The 26,515-nt window shown below is 37.9% G+C and overlaps 1 protein-coding gene across 2 annotated transcripts in view; it reads right to left on the bottom strand.

The window, feature by feature from the left end:
• Positions 1-2,678: 2,678 nt before the first annotated feature.
• Positions 2,679-26,515, bottom strand: part of CHM (CHM Rab escort protein) — a 53,218-nt gene continuing 29,381 nt past the window's right edge. The window contains exons 9-15 of one of the 2 annotated variants that reach the window (XM_053955835.1): positions 20,642-20,719; positions 15,739-15,843; positions 14,797-14,860; positions 14,107-14,203; positions 11,694-11,786; positions 9,106-9,272; positions 2,679-4,724 (exon numbers count right to left, since the gene is read on the bottom strand). In XM_053955835.1, coding sequence (XP_053811810.1) covers positions 4,527-4,724; positions 9,106-9,272; positions 11,694-11,786; positions 14,107-14,203; positions 14,797-14,860; positions 15,739-15,843; positions 20,642-20,719 — 802 coding nt within the window. In that variant the 3' untranslated portion in view covers positions 2,679-4,526. Of the gene's footprint in view, positions 4,725-9,105; positions 9,273-11,693; positions 11,787-12,854; positions 13,070-14,106; positions 14,204-14,796; positions 14,861-15,738; positions 15,844-20,641; positions 20,720-26,515 lie in introns of those variants that run through there. The other variant, XM_053955836.1, reaches the window with a different exon arrangement.

Raw genomic sequence — 26,515 nt, forward strand, 5'->3', positions numbered from 1 at the left:
GTATTTTCTGTTAAAGTCCCCTCTGATCAGAACTCCCATGCAGTCGACAACTGCATCTTCCTGATACTTTGCTGTCAACTTTCTAAATCTCAGATGTCAGTGAGATTTACAACATTCCTGCTGGGCTCCCCAGCCAGATTTTGAAGAACCATTCACTCCTACAAACAGGAACTGGCAGCCTGTAAATAAACATAATGGTGGAATTGCTAATAAGCTCTATTTCCACCACGAGTTGTTTTGTTGCTGGAGATGAGGCTGACAACATGAATTCCACATGGCTGACCATTTTCTACCACTCACCTCTGCAGCTCAAAGAATCCTTCTGAGGCAACTTCTGATCCCAATAAAGTTCTTGAAATCATACACCTAAGCTAAGATTTCTATCTGATCATTGCAGCAAGCTCACTATTAAACTGGGTTGCAATAAATGAATGTTTTGTATCAGTGTCTGGAACTTCCAGTGTCACTTCTCCATCTTACCACAGGGACTTGGCATTATTGCTTACCCAAGGAATGCAGGCAACTGCTCTGCCACCACGACTCTCCCACATATTTTTGACAATTCTGGTAACACCAGTAATTCTAACTTTTGGATGTTCTATAGCAGTTGGTTTCTGCAAAGGTTTAAGTGATAAGCTTTCATGAATTAATAATTTTGTCATACAATACTCATATATAACCCCATTGGAGAAAAATTGTTAGGAATTGTAGAGACACACACAGATCAACTGTTTCATGATGTGATCTCAGCAAATTGCTCCCCTTGCTGGAAAATCAGCAACTGCATTAATGGCAGGCACAAAACCCTCAGAAAAAAAATTAAAAAGGAACATGAACACAAGACAACCCACCAGGATCTGCAGAGCTTATTGATAATTAATGGCTGAAGAGAGCACTCTCTGAGGCAGGAAAGCCAGGAGAGATCTCTGGAGCAGTTTAGGGTAGTTGTAGTTCCACACCAGACTTTTTACATCCAAGGGGTGACTTGCTACTGATATAAAATCACCAGATAAGTAAAACCCAAAAATGCACTGCAGAGATTATATAAAATATCTATATAAATAACTGTGTGAATGACACCATACACAATACAGAATGAATAAACTTATCCACAGATAAAATACATTCTCATTTGTACTGCCAAGGTATTGAAGCACATATATGAGTGCTGAAGAAATTAATTTTATCCTTTCTCTAGAAGAGATTATGGATTTTAAGTGACCCAGTCTCTTATTGTGTGAAAACAGTACATTAATACTTCTGACTTGTCATTAATCAATACATCACTAGCAAATTATTCTTAAAATTAAGCTGTTGCAACACATTGCTGAAGCAAAAAGATTTAGAGGGGGGAGAGAGGGGGCTAAAATAAAATGAGATCCAATCCAAGGAGCTGTGCAACCTGTATGGAATGGGAAATTGCATTTCCCAGCTACACAAAGAGAATCACTGGGGGAACTCTGACAAGATTCAGTCTATGGAAAATATAAAAAACAATGTAAAAGAGAAAATGCTGAAAGTTCCTCCACAGCATTCCAGTGAAACACATGCCCTAGCACATTTCCACACAGGAGCTGGCAGTGCCTGGCTGTTTCTGAATCAGCAGGTCTAACAGGCAGGTATTTTGTTTCAGGGGTCAATTTTCCCATTGATGCAAGGAGGATTTACACATGCAAGTCCCATTAACATTAATAGGAGTTGCCCACATAAATCCCCCCGCAATGATGGGAAAAAAGACCCCATAGTCTGCAAGGATCCAAGTTCTAATGATTACCTGTCAAATGGCCCTAAGCATCATCATCACCAGAAAAAGCAGACGAAGCAGCTTCATGGCTGAAAATGCCTCCAAAGGAGCAGTAACCACCTGCAGTCCTACAGCCCAGGCAATGCCACAGAAGGGAAAATGGCATAAAATGGACTCTTTGAATATGAAGGGTTAATCCAATTAACCAACTTAAAAAGAAAGTACTCATTAAAAAAGGAATTCAAACATATCAAAGCACTCCTTAGGAAAAAAAAGGTGTGAATATTGTATGAGCTCCAAGGTGCTTGAAGGATAATACAGCTACTTGTTTAAAAATTCAATTAACCTTATCTTTCTTTAACTTGATTTATTAATAATCCTACAGATAAATTGCCAGTTTTTAAAAAGTCATGTTATCTTTTGAATACATCCTGTATGACAAGCCTTGAAAACCATTTCAAATAAGCCTAACCCTCACTTTGCACGCTTACATCATTTAAAGAAAGAACAAAATGCAGTTCAGAGCATGATTTCTGTACAATACCAGCATCAACAGTCTGATCTACTGCTCCTGCAAGTGAGCTATTGGGTACTCAAGTACCATAGGAAAAACATTTAATGCTTCCATTCACCCTACGAAAGAAGACATGAAAACAGTTTTTAAGCAATCAATGTAGTGTAAAGTCATAGCCTCCAACGTGTACATCATCCCATCGGATCTCAAATCAAATCTGAGCCATTTCCAAACCTGGCTTCACATGGACACAGAGCACTGAGACAGGAACTGACACAAACTTGGTAACACAGCTACCCATATTGGCAATTACAGGTGTCCTCGTGCTGAAAGCAGCCAAGGGAATTCTCAGGAAATCCCAGCTAAAAGTGAACTGTTTTTCTTTGAAAAAAAGTTGAAAGAAAGCACAGGACCATGCACTTGCAAGCAAACCTTTAATTTTCATCAAGAGATTTCCTTGTAAACACAGATGAGAGATTCAGCTATGATCCCTGTTCTTGAGAGACAGACAGGGATAGGTCCCTCCACTTAGCTCTTTTACAGATCTGCAGATGTTAAATAAAATCACCATACACTCATGCTTCCCAATACACAGAGAAATTACAGCTAAATGAAGAGGCAGCCTGCTTATTAATAGATATATTTATATATATAAATAACTGCTCAATCACAAGCATTCAGAGGTTACAGTTGTTGAACACTGGGAACATTCCAGCCACGTGTTTTTCTGAGGACTCTGGGATGATGCACACACAGAAACACACATACCAGTACCTATCCAACAAAGGGTGCAAACACTAACCCTGAAATGCAAACTGGACAGTGGGCATGATGCAGGACAAAGAGAACAGTATCAGTTATGCTGTAAAAAAATAAATAAATTCCCCTTTCTGGCCTGGAGCCAGGTTCAGGGCAGGCACAGGCACCACAGGACTGTACAGAAGCCTGGCTGTGGCACGGCCAGGCAGAGCTCAATGTTCATGATTTATGGCATTTTTTATTTACTTACAGTATTTAAGCACTCCTGGAACTGGCTCTACCTTCATGAAGAAGTTTAAACCCCAACTCATCAACTCTAGAGATACTACTGATCTACTGGGTGTGCCTTTTAAAGTAAATCTTTAAGTACATGATAAATACTTTTCATACCTGATTTCAAGCATGGTTTAGAAGAAGTGCAAGTTTAACATGGTCATTTACAACAGCTTTCTCATTTTGTAGTTTTTTTCATACAAACTAGGTTTATAAATATTTCAATAAATTTTACTGTATAAATGCTTCATGGTTTATCATTACAAAATGCATAGTTTACAGCTATCACACTAATTTTAATCCTATTAACTGGGATCAATACAAACCTTTGGAATTATCAGCTGAACCTTCTCTCCACCACAAACTCCCTCAGCCAATGGTCATTTAAACTTCTCAGACCCCAAACTTCCAAAAAGTAACTACTGACTTACTAAAGGCCCAAACAGTGCAACAAATCCAGGGGGCTAATAACAGGAATGCTCCATTTATGACTGAATTTTGCTGGGAAATCTGGCATTAAGTTTAAATTCTGCCATTTTCCTGACTCCAGTAAATGAAGTCACTAGAGAAAATGTGTTATCTGTTAGATCTTACTAAAATAACTGAATGTAAAATAGTTCCATCTGAGGAACACCTTCTGGATTGTATTTCCTACTTGATTATGGCATCAGTTTCAAAATCACAGAATAAAGCCACTGCAGAACTGCCAATATTATTGCCTTTAAATCCCATTCATAAGATCACTGTGAAGGACAGATGGTGAGCCTCACCTTCAGCTGTTTAATTAGCAGAGATCCAAGGATTTTTAGTAGAAATCATCTTCTAACTGGTAATCAAACTTGCACTTTTTTCTTTTGCTTAGTTTTGACTTCCTCTTTAAAAGATGGAGGAATCTTTCCAAGATGTAAAACAAAACCAAATCATCTCAATAAATCACGAATTCTATTTTAGCACTTTCATTTAGATGCTTCATTCTGTATTTTTGTGTTTAGATACAAACCCCACTGGGTCTGGTGGACCTCTGACTGTTTAGAAGTGTCTCAGCTATCAATGAAACGTCTTTAAAAAGATGATCCAAGCTAAGGGAAGTAAGGCAATGGCAAATAACACATGACTGGGGGTTCAAAACCTCTTTTTCTAACCCTTCCTCTCTTATGTCCTAGTTTGGGTCAACCTCCTCTTCTCCTAAGAGAACACTGTTCATTCATTCATTCATTCATTCATTCATTCATTCATTCATTCATTCTTTGTAACAGCAGCACCACCTTCACTACTGCTCTCCTCAGCTGAAGTTTCAGGCTTTGTCTCTGGTGAATTATTCAATCCAGACTCTTCTGGCTCAATCTCATCTTCATCATAAATAATATCTTCTGGATTCGGTGGTGGGGGGCAAAATTCCTCTGTTGGAAACATTTCTCGGAAAATAGTCTCAGCCTATTCAGGAAAAAGAAGAATAACATAAACTTTACCTTGAAATGTAACACACTGAGGCAATATTTTACAGATATTTAAGATTAACCTCCGTTCTTTCAAATCAGTAGTGATTTAGTACTTTGACAGTATTGTAAACACATGGGAAATCCATTCCTTCTTGCAGACCTCGAAAGAGAAAAAGCAATTTATCTTTTTACATTGTTCTATTAGGAAGTCCCAGCATGGGGCTTTGTAAAAAATGCTGGACATTCTGTGCTGCATTGAGAATAAGAAAGAGGATTTTTCTGGAAGCAAACTGATCTTTTGCTATAAAACTATCCCTAGCTGCATTCAAGGCAAAGCATGGGAAAGATCTTGGCTCTTTCCAGAGAGAAGGATCCATTTCACAAGGAAATCCAGGGAACTGTACATATGTACAATCCATATCATGGCTAGATGGATTTCCTTCCTAGATTAAAAAACAGCAAAAAATTCTATTTCTCCTTTTCTGAACAGCTTAAACATACAGCACAGCTAAGAAATACTCTTATCCAAAGGAATATTACCACTGAAAATACATCCCAATACATCTGTGGTTTTAAATAAACCTATGTAGAATCTTTAATTCCAACGTGCACAGGCCTGTATGTGTGAAAAGAACTGTATTTTAAGATAAAAAAGACAGATCTAGTTCAATGACTTAATTTACAATGGCACTTGCTCTTCATGCCATCAAAGTTTAGAAATTAAATAAGCACAACAAGTGTTTTGGCCACTACAATGGAAAATATTAAAAAGAAACTTATTCTTGGAACACCAGTGTGGTTGTTATTACAACATGCACAATACAAGTACAAAATCTGGGAGAAAAAAGAACCAATGGAATACAACCTTAGGATTCCAGAGACATTTTATACAAACAAAGGATGCCAAAAATCCTTTAAAACCCCACAAGAATGCAAGAAGCCCTATTAACTAGTGTTAAAAACTTATATGTGTCCTTGTCCAAATAATCCATCTATAAGGTTATCTTATAAATAAATTTAAAAATAATTTAAAGTAATAATTAAAAAATTCAAAAGAGTTATTTAAAGTAATAAAGTAATTCAAAAATAAAAAAAGCCTGAGATGTTGAGAATTTATTTACTGAACCCACATGCTCTCCACATTTCCAAAAAGGCTTCCTTTTCCAAGCCCTTAAGGTGCCAAGGCAAACCCAGACACCTGAAGCAGATCCTGGGTGTGGGCTGGGTCTCTCAGAAGGCAGAGGAATATTCCCTTGGCACTTGTCTGCTCAGTGGCAGCCTGTGCTGAGAGCTCCCAACTGGGACTGCAGGAATGCATTTAACCCTGACACTGCTCCAGGCCTGCCCTGCCAGGCTCACTCAGTGCCACCTGCAGAGGCCCATTCACCATGAGGAATCCTGGACAGGAGGGAATTGTCTGCACATCAGTCCAGCCCTGAGCTTGTACCCAAGAGCTCTCTGGATGAACTCCACTCCCACCAGCTCTGGGTTTCCACCAGCAGCTCGTGGATGCAGGACTCCATTATTAACTGCTTAAACGACCCTGTCTACTCTCAGTTCAATTTCATTTTTCATTCTCCTTCCTAAATTTTACTCCTCCATACTCATGCAAAACTGTTTCAAACTTTCTATATTAATATAGGAAAATTGGATAGTTTTGTCCTCTACTTCAAAACCATAGTTTTGTCATTTGAAAGCCTTGCCTAGTAAGTCTGGGGAGCAAGAGGGTACAACATCCTAAAAAGCTGGGGTTTAACTTTTTGAAAACAAGAGAAAAACTCTTAATTTCAAGTTTGCACTTGTCCTTGCTACTCCAAAAATACATTTCAAGTATTACTGTATTTAATAGAATACTGAGGGAAGATGGTGTATTTTGAACTAAATATGTGACAGATGAGAGCAGACAAACATTTCCTATGCAGTTCTCAACAATTATTCAGTCCAATCAGTCAGCAAATATCCACTCCAAAAATGGTCTAACAGTTACAAGGTTGAACTTGTGAAGAAATTCTCATGGGAACAACATGGGAGGAATGTTATGCAGGACATCATGACACTGATTACAACTGAACAATTTAGTGGTAATAGAGCACTTTCAGGTCTCTCAAGTTTTTAAGTTAACCTTATCCAGCTGAAGCAATACAGAATAAACAATAATCATTTAACAACTCTTTCACTGTAACACTTTGATATTTAATGTAAGCAATTAAGGTAGACAATAGTTCCTTCAATATTCCATAGTATCAGCTGAGAAATGTGTGTCCAGTTGAATCCAGCATTAAGCCACAGGCATGTAAAGCCCTTGCATAGCAACTCCAGTAAATTGGAGTTGAATAAAACTAAATTCTGTTCCTGTTTTACTGCATCCCAACTTGTGGATAAACTGTGTGAACTTTCACAGCAACTTTTACAGGGACCACAACCAAAGTACCAACACTTGATTAACTCTGAAATCATTCCAGATATAGAAAATAAACAGGTTAAAGGACAAATATTGGCCTGACAGTTTTAGTACAGCCTCTCATGACCATGAAGATGCCTCAGAAGTCTGAAATATGTCAGGGAATATATTACTTTAGCTCATAATAATTCATGTCAGGTTGCAGCAGTGAAAACAGAAAACTGGAAGCCAGATGCTTTACTAGATCCACACAGAGAGAGTTTGAAAAGATCATAAATGGCATCTTCATTTCATTTAGCCTGTCCTCAGGGCAAGTAAATGCAACCATCAGCACTAATTCAGTATCACACCAGGACCTGAACACAGAATTACAATAAAACAAGAGGGCTGTAATTTGTATATGAGGTGTAGATGAAGAGTTGTCTGTAAGAGCTGTGGTCCTGCCTTGCCAATAATGTATCAGCAGTGCAATCACACAGCATGACAAACAGAATTCAGTAATACTGGCAGTAATGAAGAAAATAAATCACAGCAAGTATCACTAAAACACTAATCCCAAAATGATTAGAGAAATCAGATAAAATTTTCAAAGCTATCTTTAAGACTAATACATACACTGGATTTTTTTAAGCTGTTCTGATCCATGAGCTTGCAAATATCTCCTGTTTGGAGATTCCCATCCCGTTCCTAGGAGGATGAGAGTGATTTGGGAGTGGAAGACACACCAACTTACAGCTATTACAAGGTCCCTGCATGGTGTGACTCCTGCTTCATCCTCAGCCTATTCTTCATTTTGCTCTCACACACGACTTCCAATTATAAACATGTTTACACTGAAATATTTCCTCTTTTCACTTCTTGTGACCATTTGTTTCAAAATTTAAGTCAGGTTCAAAAAAAAGCAGCCTCTCTCTGTTTTTGTCTGAAAGGCAGTGATTTAGGCTCTTGATGGTTCCTCCTCAGAGATCTGCTGAGCATCTCTCTCACTGATGGCCAACAGTTTGAACATAAAGTCTGAACTACAGCACCAAGAATACTTCAACAGGACCTGATCTACTCCATCATTGTTCACTGCTGAGAAGAAAACCTCTTAAGGGAAGACAATCCTGAATGTTAGAAATGTTAAAATCAGAAACAAGTTTTAAGTGTATTTAATCAGTTTTTAACATGCCTTGTTTTAAACAACAGTTTGAAAAAAATCAAATTTAGAAAGGAACTCATTTACAATTTAAAACTGCTACCATAATAATTGTCTTGCATTATTTTTTTGTCTTTACATGTCTTTATCCTGCTGAGAGGCAAATTATTGCCTTGTAAAGCAAAATGAAGGATACTATTCCTTAATGACACTGTTCTGACCCTGCAGTTCAGGCTATGTCAGCCTTTCCACTTCAAAACCTTATTTTTAAGAGGTTTATGACTTAGTCATAAAAAATCCTGCAACTGGCTAGAAGATGGCATGCACATTGTCTGAACATGGCTATTAAAAACACAGCTTTAAAAATGCCTAGTGACACTTAATCCTCCAAAGCTGTGAAGTGTTCTCCTGTCTCTGACAGTGCCCTGACACCACAGGGGCTGCTGGGGCAGATCTGCCCAGGAATTTGTACCTTCCTTATCCAGGGAATCTGTGAAAGGAGAATTTTTTAATACACTGACACCAAGGCAAAGAGAAGTAAATCAGAGAGGAGGCCTAATCTACCACATTAGGAATTGTGCTGGGTTTTTCTCCCAGTAAGTTTCTGGTTTGGGACTGTCCTGCAAGTATTCAACTTCTTTGGTGATCCTTCCAACTTGAACTGTAGACAGGATTTTCTGGCTTTGATTTGTACTCTACCTCCTCCTTTACCTTCCAGGTGAAACACTGTGACTACTTCCTGATCTCTCCATCCTACCTAGTTTTATAATTCTGCAGAGTTATTATGTATATTATATTAGAATTAAAATTCTGCAACCAAAACCTGCTCTGCCCAACCTGTTTGACAGCACAGTCATTTCCTAAAGCAGAGTCTGGCCCAGAGCAGACATAAACATTGGAGGGTAAGCCAGCATAGGAACTCTTCTCCACTCCTGAGGAATCTCTCATGTTGAAGTAGACTGCCCAGAGGACTCTGGGTTTCTCCAGTTCTTCATTTTCAGTCTCTGAAAAGGAAAAGGAGTGTTTGCAGTAATCAATGTTGTTAGTGTGATAAGGCAAACATGTAATCTAGCACACTGGAAATCAAATTTTTACCATGGAATTACTGTAATGAAGTATTTTTGTTCTTCAAAAAGCCAACTATTTAACTTTCTGAGATTCTCCATCATTCCTTCCCCTTCCTTTCCAAGTACAGCTATGCAAACTCTACTCTCTGCACACCCTCCACCACTCCAGCAGCAGTTATCACTACCAGCACCCTACCAAGAAGCCTGGTTTAAATTTAACACCTCTCACATTATCTCCTTCACTGGGGATAAACTGCCAGAGCACGTGACAGACAGCAAGTCCTCCCTGGGCTCTGCCAGCTCACAGCCATTGCATTCCCTGTGCTCACATATTTCTGATGTGTCATTTCTTCCCCTCCTTTCATATTTTATCTTTGTACATAGAATCTCTAATTGTGGCAGTGCTGCTAAATGGAAATAAATTACTAATTTGTATTTATCTACGCTTATTGTGCTGCAATTCTCATCAAGAATACAGAATTATCAAAAACTCAACTTCCTTGCTCATACTCTGTCCCTCCCTGCTGTACTTTACACATTGCTATGAACCCTCTGCACACAGGCAGAAAAACCCCTGGAAAGATGAAGGTCACTTTTGAACAGTGCACAATGCAATGGAGGAACACAGAACACAGAATCTGAGCTTAACAGATACTATTTGTTTGGAATATTTGCTGACCCTTTCTTGTATTTTACCTCCTCTAAAGTAAATTAAGCTTGTAAAAGACCTTATGAGATTTACTTCTTTCCAAGGCAGAAACTTCTTGATAACTACAGCATTCAAAACAGTATTTTAAAGCAGTTGAATTACAAAAAAGAGATAAATCTATGCTACTCCTTCAGTATCTTTTTAAAACTGTCAAATAGTTAAAAAAAAATTAGGTTCTACCCATACTGAAGTTTGAAATATAAATTAAATTCATCAGCCTGTGAAAGTCTGAGCCTTAATACAGGGCAAGATGCTCTTTAATATATTTAAAAGTTCACATTGCTCATAAAAGTTACTTCTTCCTCATTTAGGCAGGAAAATGAATGGAGTCCTCTTCTCCAGGTGACTTTGCCTCTTTGACCTGCCATGGCCCAGTGCTCACTTTATCTGGTGATTCATTTTCAATAACTCCAACAGTATTTGTTCTGACATTTTAATTAAAATACGACCACTACCTCATCCTGATGATAAAAAGGTCTGTGTGTCAGGGAAAACTGGCTTTTCAGTGCCTCAGTGCACCTGAGGACCCCTATGATCACAGAGTTCCTACAGAAGAATTTCAGTCAGCTTCTAAACAATCTATCATTTCGAAACTGGATCACTTTAAACATGAAGATTAATGCTACCCCTCCCCAAATGATTAGAAGACACTAAGCTGATCTTCTCTTCACCAGGTCTTTGAAACACATGGCACTGTCTTGAAAATTGAAGATAGGAGTTAAATATTAAAAGGTGAATATTAGCAGGCTTTAAGTTAACACATATACAAACGAGAAATGTTTGCAATTCTCCAGTCTAATAAAGTTTTCTATTTACAAATCCAGGTTGTTTTCTAAATATTACAAGCAAACCAATTATGAATATTATAAAGTACTCCCACATCTTAGTAACTTGCATTTATACCAAGAAAACCCCTGTCAGTGGGAGCTGAGCATTGTTTTCTCTCAGAAGAAGTGTGATTTATTGCCTTGCAGCGTGGGCACAACTGTATTTAAACTGCTTTGGCCAGGGTTAGAACACAGCAGCATCTCCCACATGCACATCACCTACTCTGTGAGCATCTACCACAAACATGGTTCCAGTCAAGATCTCAGGATTAAATTTCAAAACCTTGTGTGGAATCAGCCCAAGTATTTCAGGAACAATTTCCTTCTGCTCCATCAGCAGCTGCTTTCCTCTGGGCTGTGGAATCGTCCATCTCAAGGCTAAAGTTCAACAAAGTAGCCAAGGATTCCTTGAATTTAGGGCCAAGTAGCTCATTATTGGAAATCTATCTTTGTGATTACAATACAGAACAACTTTATGCTTTCACTGCTTACAGCAGAATCCAGAAAATTTCAATTCAAACAGCAAACAAGGAAACACTTGAAGACAAGAGGCTGAGCAACAGCCTGAGAACAAGAGGTAACAAGAAGCCTCCACAATTTCATAAATATTTCATTTCACTACTGCACCTTTCAAGGAAGTGATGAACAGCAAATATGTTCCATAGAAAAAAGAAAATGTGAAAAATAAACAGGCCCCAGACACTTACAGTCATGTCCTTGGATACTGAAATTAAAGCACAGCTGAAGAAGTCAGTAACAGCTACTTTAGTAAATAATATTTATGCAAGATCATATCATAATACCTCATTAATTTATTTTTACCTTTTTCTGTATTTAGACTGAATAACTTCTGTACAACAGGCTCTAAATCTTCCCTTGCAGTTTTAGTTGATGGACAGGTTAGATGGACTAAATCTGGGGAAAGAGAACACAAACTAATTCCAATCACCAACACACAAATAGATAAACAACATTTACAATATTTATAAGGCACAGCAGGCTTTTAGAAATCACAATTCTTCACAAAATCCCTTCCTTTAAGCCAGGGAAGTGCTGTACCATGGACATAGAGTGTATGCACAGCACACAGAGAAATTCTCTGCAAACACCTCAGAATTCTCTGAGCTACTCCCATGATGTACATGACTGTGCAATCCTTTGTACAACGTTTTATTCATCCACTTCTTAGATGGGAGGAGCTATTGCTGAACAAGTCTTTATTTGTTCTGTTTTGCAGACTCTGCAGTTGCTGCTTCCTTGGACAACCACTTGAAAAAGCTCCTGACCCTTTTCTGTCCCACTGGCCCTGCTCAGATACAGAACCAGCTGCTTTACCCCACCTGATTTTCCAGCCATTCATTCATTTAAAAGCCTCACCTTAAAGCTTTTCATGGGTCCACCTTACTGGACTCATTTGCTCCTGGAAACTTCTCACCAGAGAAGTGTCCATCAGAGAATCCTGAAGGAATTTAACACTGTACAGAATTTAAACTGATCAGTTTTTTCTTCATTACTGTAAATTTCTGATTCATTTAAAAGCATTTAAAAGCAGAGCCCAGCTCTGGTATTATTTTAAATCTAGATGACATTTTTGTCTCTTCTCTCTGATGCCTGGCTGTTGTCATTATTTTCCAGTACATCACACAGATCTTGAGTCTGGTTCCATCAGGAACAGAAATTTAACCCTTCATGCTCCTCTGCTTTCAGGTTGCACACATACAGATTCTATTCAAGTATTAATATTAATTTTTTTTATTCAACCCAAACTAAACCTTCTGTTTGAAGGAATACATACTAAAATAAGGAAAAGGGTGGTGATAATCAAAGTTTCCACCTAACCTTAACTAGATGCTTCCAATCCCAAACACTGTAATAAAATCTATTCTTTCCTCAAAAAACCCAGCTATAAATCACTAAAGTTCACATCATTTACTTTCCATAAAACCTTTTTTATTATCTTTAAGGTTATGGTTATGAGTCACAGTCATCAGTATATATTTTGATTATATTTGATTTACTCAGGTATAACTGCATTAGTTACAGTGGTTGCCAACATTTGTCTTCAAGTAATTCTCCCAGCAAGAAGAACGATGAGTTCAGTTCCTGATTTCATCATTACAGTCTCCATTTTTAGGGCAAGTGAAGGAGTTTGGTTCCACTCAAGTGGCAATACAGATGATGTGCCTGTCATTTGTGCACTGTGATCAAAGAGTAGATGTATTTGTATACTTATCTTAAATAATTGTTCCAAGGAGAAATCAGTCAGGTTAAAACCCATTTACAGATAATGATGTAAAAGTTTTATAAAAAATTATGAAATATGTCCCATAACTGGAACTCAGCTATGCCTAATACAGAACTTTATTATTTCAATATATGAAGACAAATTTCATTAAGGAAGGCAGTACCTTCTCTTTTGAAATGAAAGGAATTTATTGAGAAAAGTAAATAACAAAAACTTTAATATTTCAGCACCACAGAAATCTTCCTGAAACTAATACTTTAGATCTATGGAATCAATCCTTCATTAGTTTCACTTCCTGCTTCCTGCTGTATGTATTTTGTGAATCCTTAATAAAAAGAAATCAGCTATTTAAATTATAAATATTAACAATATGCTTTATAGTACTAAGTTGTTAATTAATTACAAGCTTAGATTTTTTATTATTATTTAGTAGGAAATATAACTTTGAATGACTTAATAATTTACTTTACTCTTCTTTTATATGCAAAGAACTTAGTTCAAGCCTATTTAACAGCAAAATAAATTGGTTATTATTGCAGTTCTTTCTTGTTAAAAAGAATTAGGTAAGGTAACCTCTAATTCTATTCTAATAAATACCCAAAATGAACATTCTATTGCTCAATTATTTCAAGTTCACATAAAATACCAACAACAGAATCCTTTCAGAAGATAAACATTTCCCAAATACAGTGTATTAAATGGTATTCCCATTTAATAGTTCAGCTAAGGGAGCCCATTTTCAAAAAACCCAAATGACAGATTACCAGGAAGATTCAAGATTTGTATCTTTCATTAAGATTTCATTGGATTATTATTTTTAACTCCTGAAGGAGGATTTATTCCTGTGTAAGTGAAAATGAGTCCATGAAGCTCCACAATGGCAGGAAGCCAATCCTCCCCGTGTTCTGTGCAGCAGAGGAACAACACCCAGAGATGTTCAGTTGTGCCCCAGAGCTGCCAGAGCCCAAGGGGAAAAGCTCCTTTACTTACAGGTGTCCTTCATGCAGGTCATGGTGGAGGAGCAGAGCTCGATGGCACAGACTGCTGCCCTGCCCGGCTCCAGGGGAGGCACTGTCAGAACAGAAACCTGGGCAGCAGAAAGCAGAGCTTGAGGGAAAGCACAGGGTCCTGGAGGATGGGGCAGCACCACCATCCTCACCACAGCTGAAAAGGAACTGCAATTGCACTGCTTGGTTTTCTACTGGGCTACGACAGCAAGCACAACTCTGATTAATATCCTCTAAAATTAAAGGCTGCAAAGACTGACAAAGCAGATCCAAAGAAGCATCTTAAAAGTGTACAATGAGAACTTCAAACAGCAAAAAGGAATGTTTAAAAAAACCAAAGGAACTTTGAACAAAGTTTAGACAAGATAAATAATTAACAGAATAGTCAGGGTAATAGTTTATTAAAAAGCAAGCAAAATTAAAATTAAAGACAGCAGCTTAGAAACTCTATTAATTATAGTGTAAGCCAAACAGGAAAATCCCAGTCACTGAACTAAACTAAAATAAAATTTGTAATACTTTTATAGATACTAAAACAAATTAAACAATTACCAGTACAGAGAGGTGACTAAAGATCTTGATTCAAGCACAAACAAAACTGAATTAATGACTTAATTCCTACCAACAATGAAATATTAACACATGAGACATGTGATACAGAATTGGTGTGTACCTGCTGCTCTGAGTCTGTGTTCAATACAGACTGATCTGTAATGAGCACTGCCCTGGAGATCTGCCTACAATTAAATAAAAGAATGATGTAAAAATAATGATATAATCAATTTAATTATGCAAAATGAAAACAAAGATGCAAAAACCAGCAATTTAGAATCCTAGTTTTGGTAATACCAGGGCCATTTCACTATATAACCTTTATTACTATGATTCTTAGTGGGATATTTTGCCTGTTGCTGAAGCAGAAACACACCTGGAACACCAATGTTGTATTTTCAACAACCAAAACAGGTGATGAATACATGAGTCAGTGCAATTGTATCAAACAGCCTCCTTCTGCTTTTTAAGAAGTTCTTTTGCCCATCTGATCAAGATTAGCAGCAGCACATTAAGGCCTTGTGCTGCTCCAGAGAGCACAGGAGCCTCGGGATGAAGGGGAAATGCAGCAGGGTGGAGGTCACTCATCATTTGCACTTTGTGCTCCGGGGTTATTCCTGCTCTGCCCTCACCAGCACAGCTCTGCTGATCCCTCCCTGCCCTGTTCTGACACAGAGGCCATGCCCAGGGCTTCTGGCAGCAACAAGCCAATCACAGAAATCAAGGAAGTTTAGTACTTGTCTAAAGCTGAACAAATTTAAAGCAAGGACAGCAAGTGGCACCTTCACCTTCCAAACACATCCTAGCAAATATGAAATTCCTAACACATTTAGAGCTTTTGGATTTTTATATAGAAAGGGGGAATCTGATTTTAATGACAACTGAAGAAAACCTGACTATAGAAAGTACACAGTATATCCTCCAGTTAATAGAGAAATACTTTGCACAGAATTGAACTGTACTGCAAAAATAAAGGAGTGGACAAGAGGTTCTTCAGTTTAACTTGCAGGGTACTTTACACACCATGATTTAAAGAAATTGTGGTTTTTGTTTTACCACATACCTGTAACACACATTTGTGCATGTGCTCTCTGAGAGGTAACTGTCTTCCACAATAAAATAGTTGGCACTTATTCTTTGCCCAAAATGATCCACAATAGCTTTGCACCTGTTTAAAAAAAAAAACACAGAAAGAAATTTTGATGTAAGGTAACAAAAACATGCATCACTTGTTAAAATTGAGTTATACAGCACAATATTTGTAACTTTCATTAAATTTAGCTATGTATTTCTTGAACATGTGACCCCTAAACCAATTCAACTGATCACCAAATCCTAGACTGACACATTCTACCTGGTATATATGCAGTTTACCCATGCAATGCCAATACAGATAATGCCATCCCAACTTTAATAAATTGATCACTTTTTTCAGAAAATATAAGCTTACAGCACTGGCATTTAGCTCTACATTTCTTACCTCACGATACATAAAAAAAATGAAACTGTGAATTATTTTGGAGGTACCACCCTATTGCAGTGGGGTTTCTTTCTTAGGAAGACACCTTTACCAAAACCAAGTTTATTTTGACAATAATATTTGACAAATTAAATAGCAAATTAACTTTGGAGATTTGGGAAAGCTCCCTGACAAATGAGTGCACCAGACTGTTCCAAGAGTGAGTTACTCTGTTTATCACTAAATATACCCTTTATCTCTAAGTGACACGCAAAGGGATTAACTCAGTCCTGGTGTTTTAAGAACAACACAAATGTTCTCCACAGAACAAGGACAGAAATAGAAGTGGGACAGAAATGCAAACCACAGAAATGAACCCATTCAGTGAGCTTAAATGAGAATACAAATTTCAGATTTTGAGGGGGAAAACTGTCTGTGAAAGAACAAACTTCACTTATGTATGACATATGAAGCTACATCATATATATGAGACAAAGAAAAAGGAAGCTGCATATAGATACTCAGTAAAGCAACCTCTGCTGCTGATTCCATATCCATGATCTGAGTTCTCTTCTACACTATCAGAACATTTACTGCATAAATAAATAAAGCAAATTAGCTTTATTGAACTTTTTGCTGGGGCATGAAAATTATCTTTTTTAAAAAATTAAACTCTTCTGAACGACTTTACCAATGTTTCAACAATTTAACACACAGGACTTAGAGCAGTGAATTTTCTCACACACACACACACGTGCACGCACAGGGAAACATCTAAAGGAACACAATGCCTGAGCCAGAGACCATGTACAGATTTACCTTTTTATCATAACTTTTTCTGTAGAATATCTGACAAGCAAGTTATGCCTTAGGAATGAACAACATTTCTGTAACTTAAATCTATTTGTCAGCTTCTGTGATTATAATGATCTACAAACCCAAATCTATACAAGTAATAGCAATCAGCTCCACCAGCTCTGGTAAACCAGTTGTTCCTATAACCTGAGATGAGAATTGAAAAAAGGTGACACACAGTCCTCATCTGTAAATATAAGAGGTTTATGACTATTAAACATGTTTTTGTAACACTGATTTCTAATGCTGACCTCCCAGGCATCTGGTCTCTACATATATTCCTATTTTCAAATTCAACAGGTACCTGACAACAGTAGAAGCACTGTTAACATCTAACATTCTTCAGTTTCAAATTCTAGCCAATGTGTGCTTCACTTGAAACTTTAACAAGCTTTTCCTAACTGTTAATCCCAGTGATTTCATCCTTGAGCTCTCATTTGAATACTGCAAATAAACAAGGAAGTTGAGCTGCTGCAGCTCATTTCTAATTATAACCTTTCTTATTGTTTATGAAACAATTTCCCCACCACCCCCTAAACATTATGGAGGGGAAAGGTTGATTAAATGTCATGTTGCATCACTCAAAGCCAGCGAAAGCAACGACACATTTTATTTTCCTGCTAAGTGTTCTTTCCTCTCCTTTGTTCAGGAATAGCAGCAGGTCATATGTGTGATAAGATTTTAAACTGAGAGAGAGAGAGAGAGCTTTTAATTTCAGTCCCACTTTACTTCAAAGGGTGATGCTGAGAAAATTTCTTTCAAGTAGTGCTTCCACATGCAGCAAACACTCCTGCACTGACATTATCAGGTCTCTGTCATCTGATCTGTGTTGCGACAATGAATCACAGCCAACCCTCCATTGACCTTCTTTCAATGTGTCTGGATAAAAGGATGAAAATTAGAATCCATCTCCTTGCAGTGCCACGAGTTATAAATGTACTTTATAGGGCTCATTATCCAAACTAATGGACTAAGGGCGACATCCTTGAAATGGACTCAGCAGCACTGACAAAGCCATGTGCAGTATTTCAGCAGATATGTAAATTACTGGCTGTTTGCTCTACCTTTTTATCACAGATGTATAAATGGCCATTTATCACATCTCTTCCATTTTGAGACAGAATTATGCAATTGGAAACATATGTGAAGTGTGATCAATATAAAATGCTCACCATTATGATGAAATTTTACATGTACCCAAAAAAATGACATACAATAAACACAGAGAAAAACAACATTAGCATACATTAAATGTGGCTTTTTTCCTCAGCCTCAGAAATATGAGGTGGTTTTTATTTTCTAACAGCATCACAGTTCTACCAAGAACTCAGGATGTTCTACAAACTTATTAAAACAGCAAATCTGGTACCATACATAAAAACCAGATATTTTCAAGTGCATTACTAAAACCTTAAAATAGGGATGTCTAAAATTTCTGTTCTTTCACCCTGTCTTGCCTGAATCTTATTTTCAAAAATTATAAAAAGATCTACAGAAAAAAAGATAAAAATAATTGTAGAGCTGGGTATGAAATCTACTGTTCTCTGTATATACAGGCATGGGTAGGAAAATGTGAAAAAGCAATGTTAGCCACATCTAGAAAAATGCTGGAATAAAATTTGGTGATATTCTGAGACTTTTAACTAAACTCTAACAAAAAAGTTTTAGACAAAAATCAAGGCTGTAGCTAGAAGTATGTATTTTCCTGATGTGTACAAAACCAGGAATATTAAAAACAGAGAAAAGATCCCTGCCTTAAGGCATGGATGAAGCCTGGAGGGCTGTGGAAGGAGCTATAAACTGGTAATGACCACTGCACAATGCATTTCTGCAGTGCTGAGTGAGCCATCTGTAACCTGGGGAAGCTGCCTCTGCAAGCACACAGCCAGCTGCACTGACAACCAGATATGAATTTGCCTCTTACCAATTACTATTAATGGTCTGTTGACTCAAAAGCTCAGTAACTCATAAATAGCCTCATTAACAACTTGATAGCTGATTTTTATTAGGCAAAACACTGAAGCCCAAAGTCAAGAGGAAATACAAGCTGGTGCAGGGAAGGAATACACAGTGAGGAAGGAGATAACAGCAAGAATGAAACAGAAGATAAAGGAAATGGATATCCTGGATGTGTTGTGCTTCTTCATATTCACTATCAGATAATGGCATTATTAAAAGCTCAATGTTTTTGGAATAATGAAAGTCTGCTAAAATCTTTAGAAGTATCCTAATAATTCTGCTCTTCAAAATCTATCATTCTAAAATGGCACAAGTGAACCCCAAAAGCAGCCTAAAAAAAGACAATTGTGCTGTTTTTTTTAAACTATACTCAAAGCATAAAGGCAGTTTAATGGAAAAGCAGCACTCCAACTCTTCTGGAACACACATAACCTTATGAAGAAAACATTGATTTCAAAGGTTTTCAGGATGTGCAGAAGAAGCTGGAAAGTGGGGCAAGCAGTACCACTGACCAGTTAAGACCTGCACAGAGTGGGGTCTGAAGTTGCTACCAACTAAGGGCTTTGTCCCCCTGCAAAAGCAATTTAAGTATTTAAACATTTGGAATATAAAGCTTCCTACAGCAACAGTTCAGATACCAGTGTTAAAATAAATGGCAGTTCCTGAAAGGGGCACAATTTAACTTGCATATGAATTGTGCATTTGGAACAACACACCTGATGAAACACATTTACATCTTAAAGTCTACAACTGTGCAGTGAACTCCAGAACCTTCAGGAACTGGCAGAAAGGTAAAATCTGGAGTTTATTCAATTTCAGGGAAAACAGCTACTACTTGACCATGTCGTGGCAAATGCCACAAGGACTATACTCAAGGAATTGCAGAGCAGCTGGGAAGTAAACTCACACCCCATCATTTAACTGCTCATTCTATTACACTGGTACTACTTCATTTCTAAATTAATTCTCTAAATTTTCTACAAAACATCTTGAACTTTTCAATTATAGAAACTAAGCTGCAAACAGTGTCTTTAAGACAGCCAAAGTCTGCAGTTAGACTAATATCTGATAAAATGTGTATAACAGAAATATGACAATTTACAGAGGTGTGAAAAATGCCACTATGGAAAAAAACTCTGTGTTGATTTTTCTTAGCTCAACTTTAAACCTGCCTAGAGGCCCGATATTGTTGTAAAAGAATTTATTCTGGAATAAGAGGGCAGCATAGTTTATGACAACAATCTACCTAAAAACTCATTAAAGTCTTTTCTCTTGGAGTGACATGCATTATCAGCAAAGATTAATCTGATGAGTCTTTAGGTGAGCTCCATTTTTAAAAATGCAATAACAGAGGGCTTTGTTGTCATCTGATGAAAATCAATTAGAGTAGGTAAGGCCACAAGGAAAACTAACATCACTCATCACCAGCCCCCCGGCAGCTGAAATGATTTGTCTTCCAAGCTTGGGTGATGAGGAGCTGTAGTAATATCACAGGGAAATTAATTTAGTTTCTATATTCTAGACCCACTTTCCTTGTTCTGGAGGACCTATACACAAATTACTTTTAATCAAGGTTGATGTGTTATTAATACCAAGGAGGATCTGGGAAGAATAATTTTTTTTTTAAATTGACTTGAGACATTTTTCACCTGTGTTTTGTGTATAAACAAGAGGTTCCTGATGGCAGCCTTACCGTCCCGAGGCTCTGTCCAGCACCAGGCAGCGCACGGCGTGACGGAGGCAGTAGATCCCCCCAAACACAGCACACAGCCTGCAACAGGGAAACAAAGGTTATTACTGCACCTCTGCTAATTGCAATCAGTGTGAGTGGTCAGCAAGGCAAAGCTCTGAGGTGTTGGTAACACTGATTTACTGACAGGAGCAAGATGTGGAGCTGCTGGAGTCCAGAGGAGGTCACTGAGTTATCACAGGGTTGGAGCCAGCCTGGCAGAGCTGGGGGTGCTTCCCTGGAGAGGAGAAGCTCCAGGCAGAGCTCAGAGCCCCTTCCAGGGCCTGAAGGGGCTCCAGGAGAGCTGGAGAGGGACTGGGGACAAGGCATGGAGGGACAAGACAGGAGGAACAGCTTTAAACTGAAGGAGGGTAGATTTAGATTGGATTTATGGAGGATATCCCTCCCTGTGAAGGTGGAGAGGCCCTGGCACAGGTGCCCAGAGCAGCTGTGGCTGCCCCTGGATCCCTGGATGTGTCCAAGGCCAGGCTGGACAGGGCTTGGAGCAGCCTGGGATAGTGGAAGGTGTCCCTGCCCATGGATGAGCTTTAAGGTCTCTTCCAACCCAAACCAGTCTCTGATTCTGTGATTTTGAAGTGAAAGCATTTTGAGATCACTTCACAGATGACAAACTTGAAAACTTCCACTTTGCAAACCTGCCTTCCAAAAATGGCATTATTTTGTCATTCTAATGTCAGATGAGGCAGTTCAAAGACAGTCCCACAACCCCTTCTGACCTGCAGGACTGGGGCAGCCCAAGGAGCTGGCAGCACCACCAGGTACCATGAATACCCAGTTCCCTAAAAACACTCCTGCTTCTCATGGAAAATCAGAGATATATCCCAAAAATCCCAGCCTTGGCTGTTTGGAGATTGTTGAAGATGACACAAAGGTTAAACATCCACTGAAGAACTCTTAGAGAACCTAAAGCCATGGGTTTATTATCTCTAATGCTGCAATCCACAGCTTCCTGCCTGACACAGCAGCTATCAGGATCTTTCAAACCAACACAGAGGACTTGATTTCATATCTTGCATATAAGAATAGCACTATTAACTTAACTACAAATGGATTCCTTAGTTAAAAACATCAATTACAGTTTTCCTTCAACCACAGCCAGGGGATTTTGATCTATGCACTTTATTTTTCCAGCACGCTTTGAAAGAATTTTGCTGCTTGGCTGCACAAAAATGTGAATTACTTCTTTCCAAGAGTAACCTGGTATCCAGGGGATGAGGGCACGACCAGTTTTCATAGGCCAGCAGAAAACTTCTCTTTTAAAATGAAAATGGAAAGGAATTTTGATTGTGTTGCTAAACAATCACAAACAGCTAAAACACCTATTAGAACAGCCTAGCATGAAAAATGACGCAGTTAGGAAGGACTAGCCAAAATTATTTAAATACAGAAACTGAAATATTGAACTAAATGGCACCCCAATAATTTATGACAAAGTAAAATCATTGTGCTGGCATTACTTTCATACAATGGGCTATTCAAGATGATTTGCCTGCACTTGAAGTACAAGGCAACTCTTTGATATCATTAACCCTAAATGACAGACATTTAAACTGATATTACTCTAATTAACTGGCGACTGCCTCCACCAATAATTCAAGTTTTGCTGAAAGATAGCAACAACACTGTACTCAGCTTCAACTTTGCCCTGGTGACATCAAATCATATTACTGCTAAATTAACAGTTGTGAAAATTTTTGGCCTGGTAGCCCTCCATCATACACAGCCTTTAAATGCCATTTCAGTCCCCATCAAGGCAGAAATCAGGAGTAGCAATTTTTAATACAGCTGTGAAACAATAGGACATATTAAAAGCTGCATTTTTGACAGCATATTCACAGTGATTTATGAGTTTGTATATAATTTGATTATTCTATTAATTTTACTGATTACTGATTCAGCTAATACAGTGAAGGTCACTTACAAAATAAATCTTCATTACATTTCACAGAAAGTAACTGCCTCCAACTAGTTGTTTTCTTTAATTAAACACTAATGTAACAAGAGAGAAAATAGGCTTCAGGGTTGCTGCATCTGTTGATACAAGAGGAGTTTACTGCTTTGATGTAATGCTCTGTGATATTAATTGAACAAAAATAGAATGTCTCTCCATTTGACATCTCGATTTCCAACACTGAGACATCACAAAAACACTCACATTACAGACTAAGCCTTAGTTCACGCTGAAAGAATTTTAAAACTGTATCAAATCATTTTACACCAAAATCTAGTTTTTATTTCTAGCATGTAATTTGTCTTCTGCTTTCTGAAATGCACGTTGTGATTAATTTAAAAATTGACTATTTTTAACTGTGCATTTTTTCTATAGTAAAAACTACTTGCTTCTCTCCTTAAAGCTGAATACTCCATGTACAGCACTGCAAGCTTTGGAGAAAGATCAAAGGAAAACATGGCAAGTGCTGAGATAATGAATTGTCCTCTTTCAGTTTATTTTTACACACAGAGCAAGCTGTGACCTGGTTCTTATGTTAAATTCTGTTTCCTGAAAGGCCCCTAGAACATCAGCCTTTCCTCCAATGTTGCTGTGTTCTAAAAGCATTAACAACTAGATTCCAGACAAATCAAATAAATAAAACAGCTACAGCCACAAAAAATGATGGTTAATCTTTCCAATAAAGGGTTTTCATACCAAAGTCAAAACTTGGTGTGTGCATCCACCTGGATAACACCAAAAAATCCGCCCCCCCCCCCAAAAAAAAAAACAGCACCCAAAAACTAATGAAGAAAATAATCAATGTCATCCTGAACTGTCCTGGCATTTGGAGAGCTATGGAAAGGAAAATATGTGACAGAAATGCTTAAGGAAACAGATGAAGAGTCAAATATTTTGACTTTTTCCTGCAGGCTGTGTTCATTATTCCTGTGAAATTTAAAAAGGTCCTGTAAGATTAGAGAAGCAGCCTATGGTCTGAATCCATCAGCAACATGACAATTCTAAACCAATCACAAAGTTCCTGCACTTACCCACCAGCACTCAGTTCACTCACAGGGAGTATTGTGAGCCTGTAGCCCACAGTAAGGTGATTTCTTTTCCCAGATCTCTCTTTCTTTCTGGAAAACCAGGCTGTGACTGGGAAATGCTGCAGGAAGAGGAGCTGGAATGGCAGAGCTGGGGAACCAAATTTAACCTTAAAATGAAGAAATTGCTCCTTTTGATTGTATGGAATTCAGCGTGCATATACAGAAATATCCATTCACATCCTGTGAAACATTCTAGTAGTGATACAGTATCTGCCAGTCAGACAGACAAGATAAAAACTGGTGTGCTTGGTTTGGTTTAGAGCACAAAGCTCTAGCTACTTATCACTGACCCTAAATAGATCCTCTGTGCACTTCTCTCCATAATTACAAAATAGGGGTAATTTAAGTCTATTTCATCAGAGTCTGGCAAGGATTGGTATTTATTGTTCATGGATTATTCTGAATGATCATACTGCACTGAAGTACAACTATTTCAGGAGTTTCAACATATGAGTACCTGTTATGTGATGTACTAGTTTTGGGGTTTGGGAAGTCATTGCTGCCTTTTACAGGCCCAAGATTCCAATTCTATTTCCCAAATTCAAATCTTAGAAGATGATGCAATAAAAAGCTTAATTCATCATATATTTCTATGTTCTTATACTTCAGCCTTGCTTTGTGCCAGTGTAGAATTCTTAGATTGTTTCTAAACCTGAGGAAATTCTGTTGACAAAAATAAGACCATGTTTGATCTGTCTTTTCATTTCAACTAGTAATTAGTAATTTAAACAACTTCAGTACCAGCAGCTTATTGCTGATAAAAGTCCCATGTTACTGATGACTCTTGTCACAATATAAAAGTGCTGTTTCTTAAAATTAACCACATTATCAACCTAATTTTTTCAAGGATATTGCAATTAACACTACAACTTAGTGAATCAAGGTTAAGAGTCGTTCTCTGGGATTCTAAACTCAAGAAATAGATTATTTATATGAAGGTTAGGTGAGAAACCATCAGGCAATGTGTTTAAGTGGCCTAGAAATTATGGTTAAAGCACTGTGGCAACTGTAAAAAGATGCTACAGAGCTGGAGAGGGAAAAAAGAGAAAGGAAATAGAAGAGTCCAGTGTTTCTGTGCTGCTGTGAGGGCAGGGAAGTGCAGAGGCACTCCCAAGGCTCCTCTCTGGGGGAGGTGGAAGGATGGGACCTGGCTGTGCACCCCATGGACCTTGTTGGAGAAGCAGCTGCTCCTCACCCAAGGTCATTCAGCTGCAATTACACAACAGCTCTGCCCTCCCAGAGAAGCTGGGGAGAGCAGGACTGCAGGGCAAGGCACAAAACCCAGGCACTAGAACCAGTCACTAAACATTAACTCATCTATAAAACCCATTTACGTGTTCTCTGCCTTCAGAAAAGACAAAAATTCCAGTTCTCTTAACCCTCAATGAAATTCAAGGGCTATTTTACTTACTCTGTCATGTTTAGGAAGCTATCTTTCTCTGTCTTCTGGTTAAATGAGAAAGGACTCTGCTAAATGCAATTTGCCTCCTCATCTCAGATTTGCTCCAGTAATAAACAATCTTGTCATTTCCACACAATGCTGCAAATATTCACATATCTGAGTCAGAATTCTCAGGAAGATCATGTAAGGCACAATCTGCATATCCCCACACAACCAGGGAGGAATTTCCTTGCTAAGGGACTGGTAAGAGGTAATACCAAATAATATATTAAAATACATTTCCCTCCTATTATCACCATTATCCTAATTATTAAACCCTGAAAAAGTCATCTCACAACAGCATTTGTATTTTGTGCTTTTAGGTTCCAAATACGTTTTTAAAATGAACCAAGATGATCAAGAATGAGAGCAGGACAATGTAAGTCTGACCCCTCAATACAATTTCTTGACTGAAAACTTCTCCATGCCAAGTTAGGGATGGGAAATCAATACACTTTGACAGCATCCACATGATTCAGAGCATCCCATGTGATAGATTCTAATGGCTGAAGGCCTTCATGAGGTATAACCTCCTGCAGAACACAATTTCTAGTCAGAAATAACAAGGAGCAGAACAGCTCTCATATTTGCAAGTAATTTTTTAAACAAAGATTTGACAAACACTCACTCAGAAGATAAAATCTAAAATGGGAAGGTATTCTCTAAGTTTGATCCACTTAATGCATTTTACAACAAAGGTTATTTCCAAATTAAAAGTCTTTTCCTGTCAAATTCTGAGAAATACTGTGGGCAAGGACACAAAAGCATTCCACAGCTGTATTAACGACAAGGCTCACTGATCTGTGAATAACCTGAAAAAAATGAAGATTATTGAGTTACTTTACCAATCTATCCATCCATCACTAGTGAACAGGTCTCAGAATGATGGATTATCTCACTTCCCTCATGTTTATCCCAAGAAAGAGTTTCTCCTTAGAGGGAAAAACAAACAACTGATCCCACAAACAACCCAGCTAACTCTGCTTGCCCATTTTGCATTCATCTGCCAACAAAGTGATAAGAAATATATCAAGTTTGTTTTTAAATGCCAAACCACATTTGAAGTTTTATTATTTCCCTGAAATGCAGGTGAAAACAATTAAGAAGAAAGCAGACTGCAGCTACTGGTACTATTCAGTATTTTAGTACGACCCAAGGAATAGTGATAAGCTGTCAGTAATTCCAATTACATTTTCTGGTCCAAAGAAATGGAATAATTAAAAGTGATAAGAGATAGATAAATATGAAAATTAGGTATTTTGAAATGGAGGACTGAACTCATATCTCAATATGTTTTTTACATCACCTGTGATTGTTTCACATGTGCTGACACTCAA

The sequence above is a fragment of the Vidua chalybeata genome, chromosome 14 (genome assembly GCF_026979565.1).
Source record: "Vidua chalybeata isolate OUT-0048 chromosome 14, bVidCha1 merged haplotype, whole genome shotgun sequence".
NCBI classification, from domain to species: Eukaryota; Metazoa; Chordata; class Aves; order Passeriformes; family Viduidae; genus Vidua; species Vidua chalybeata.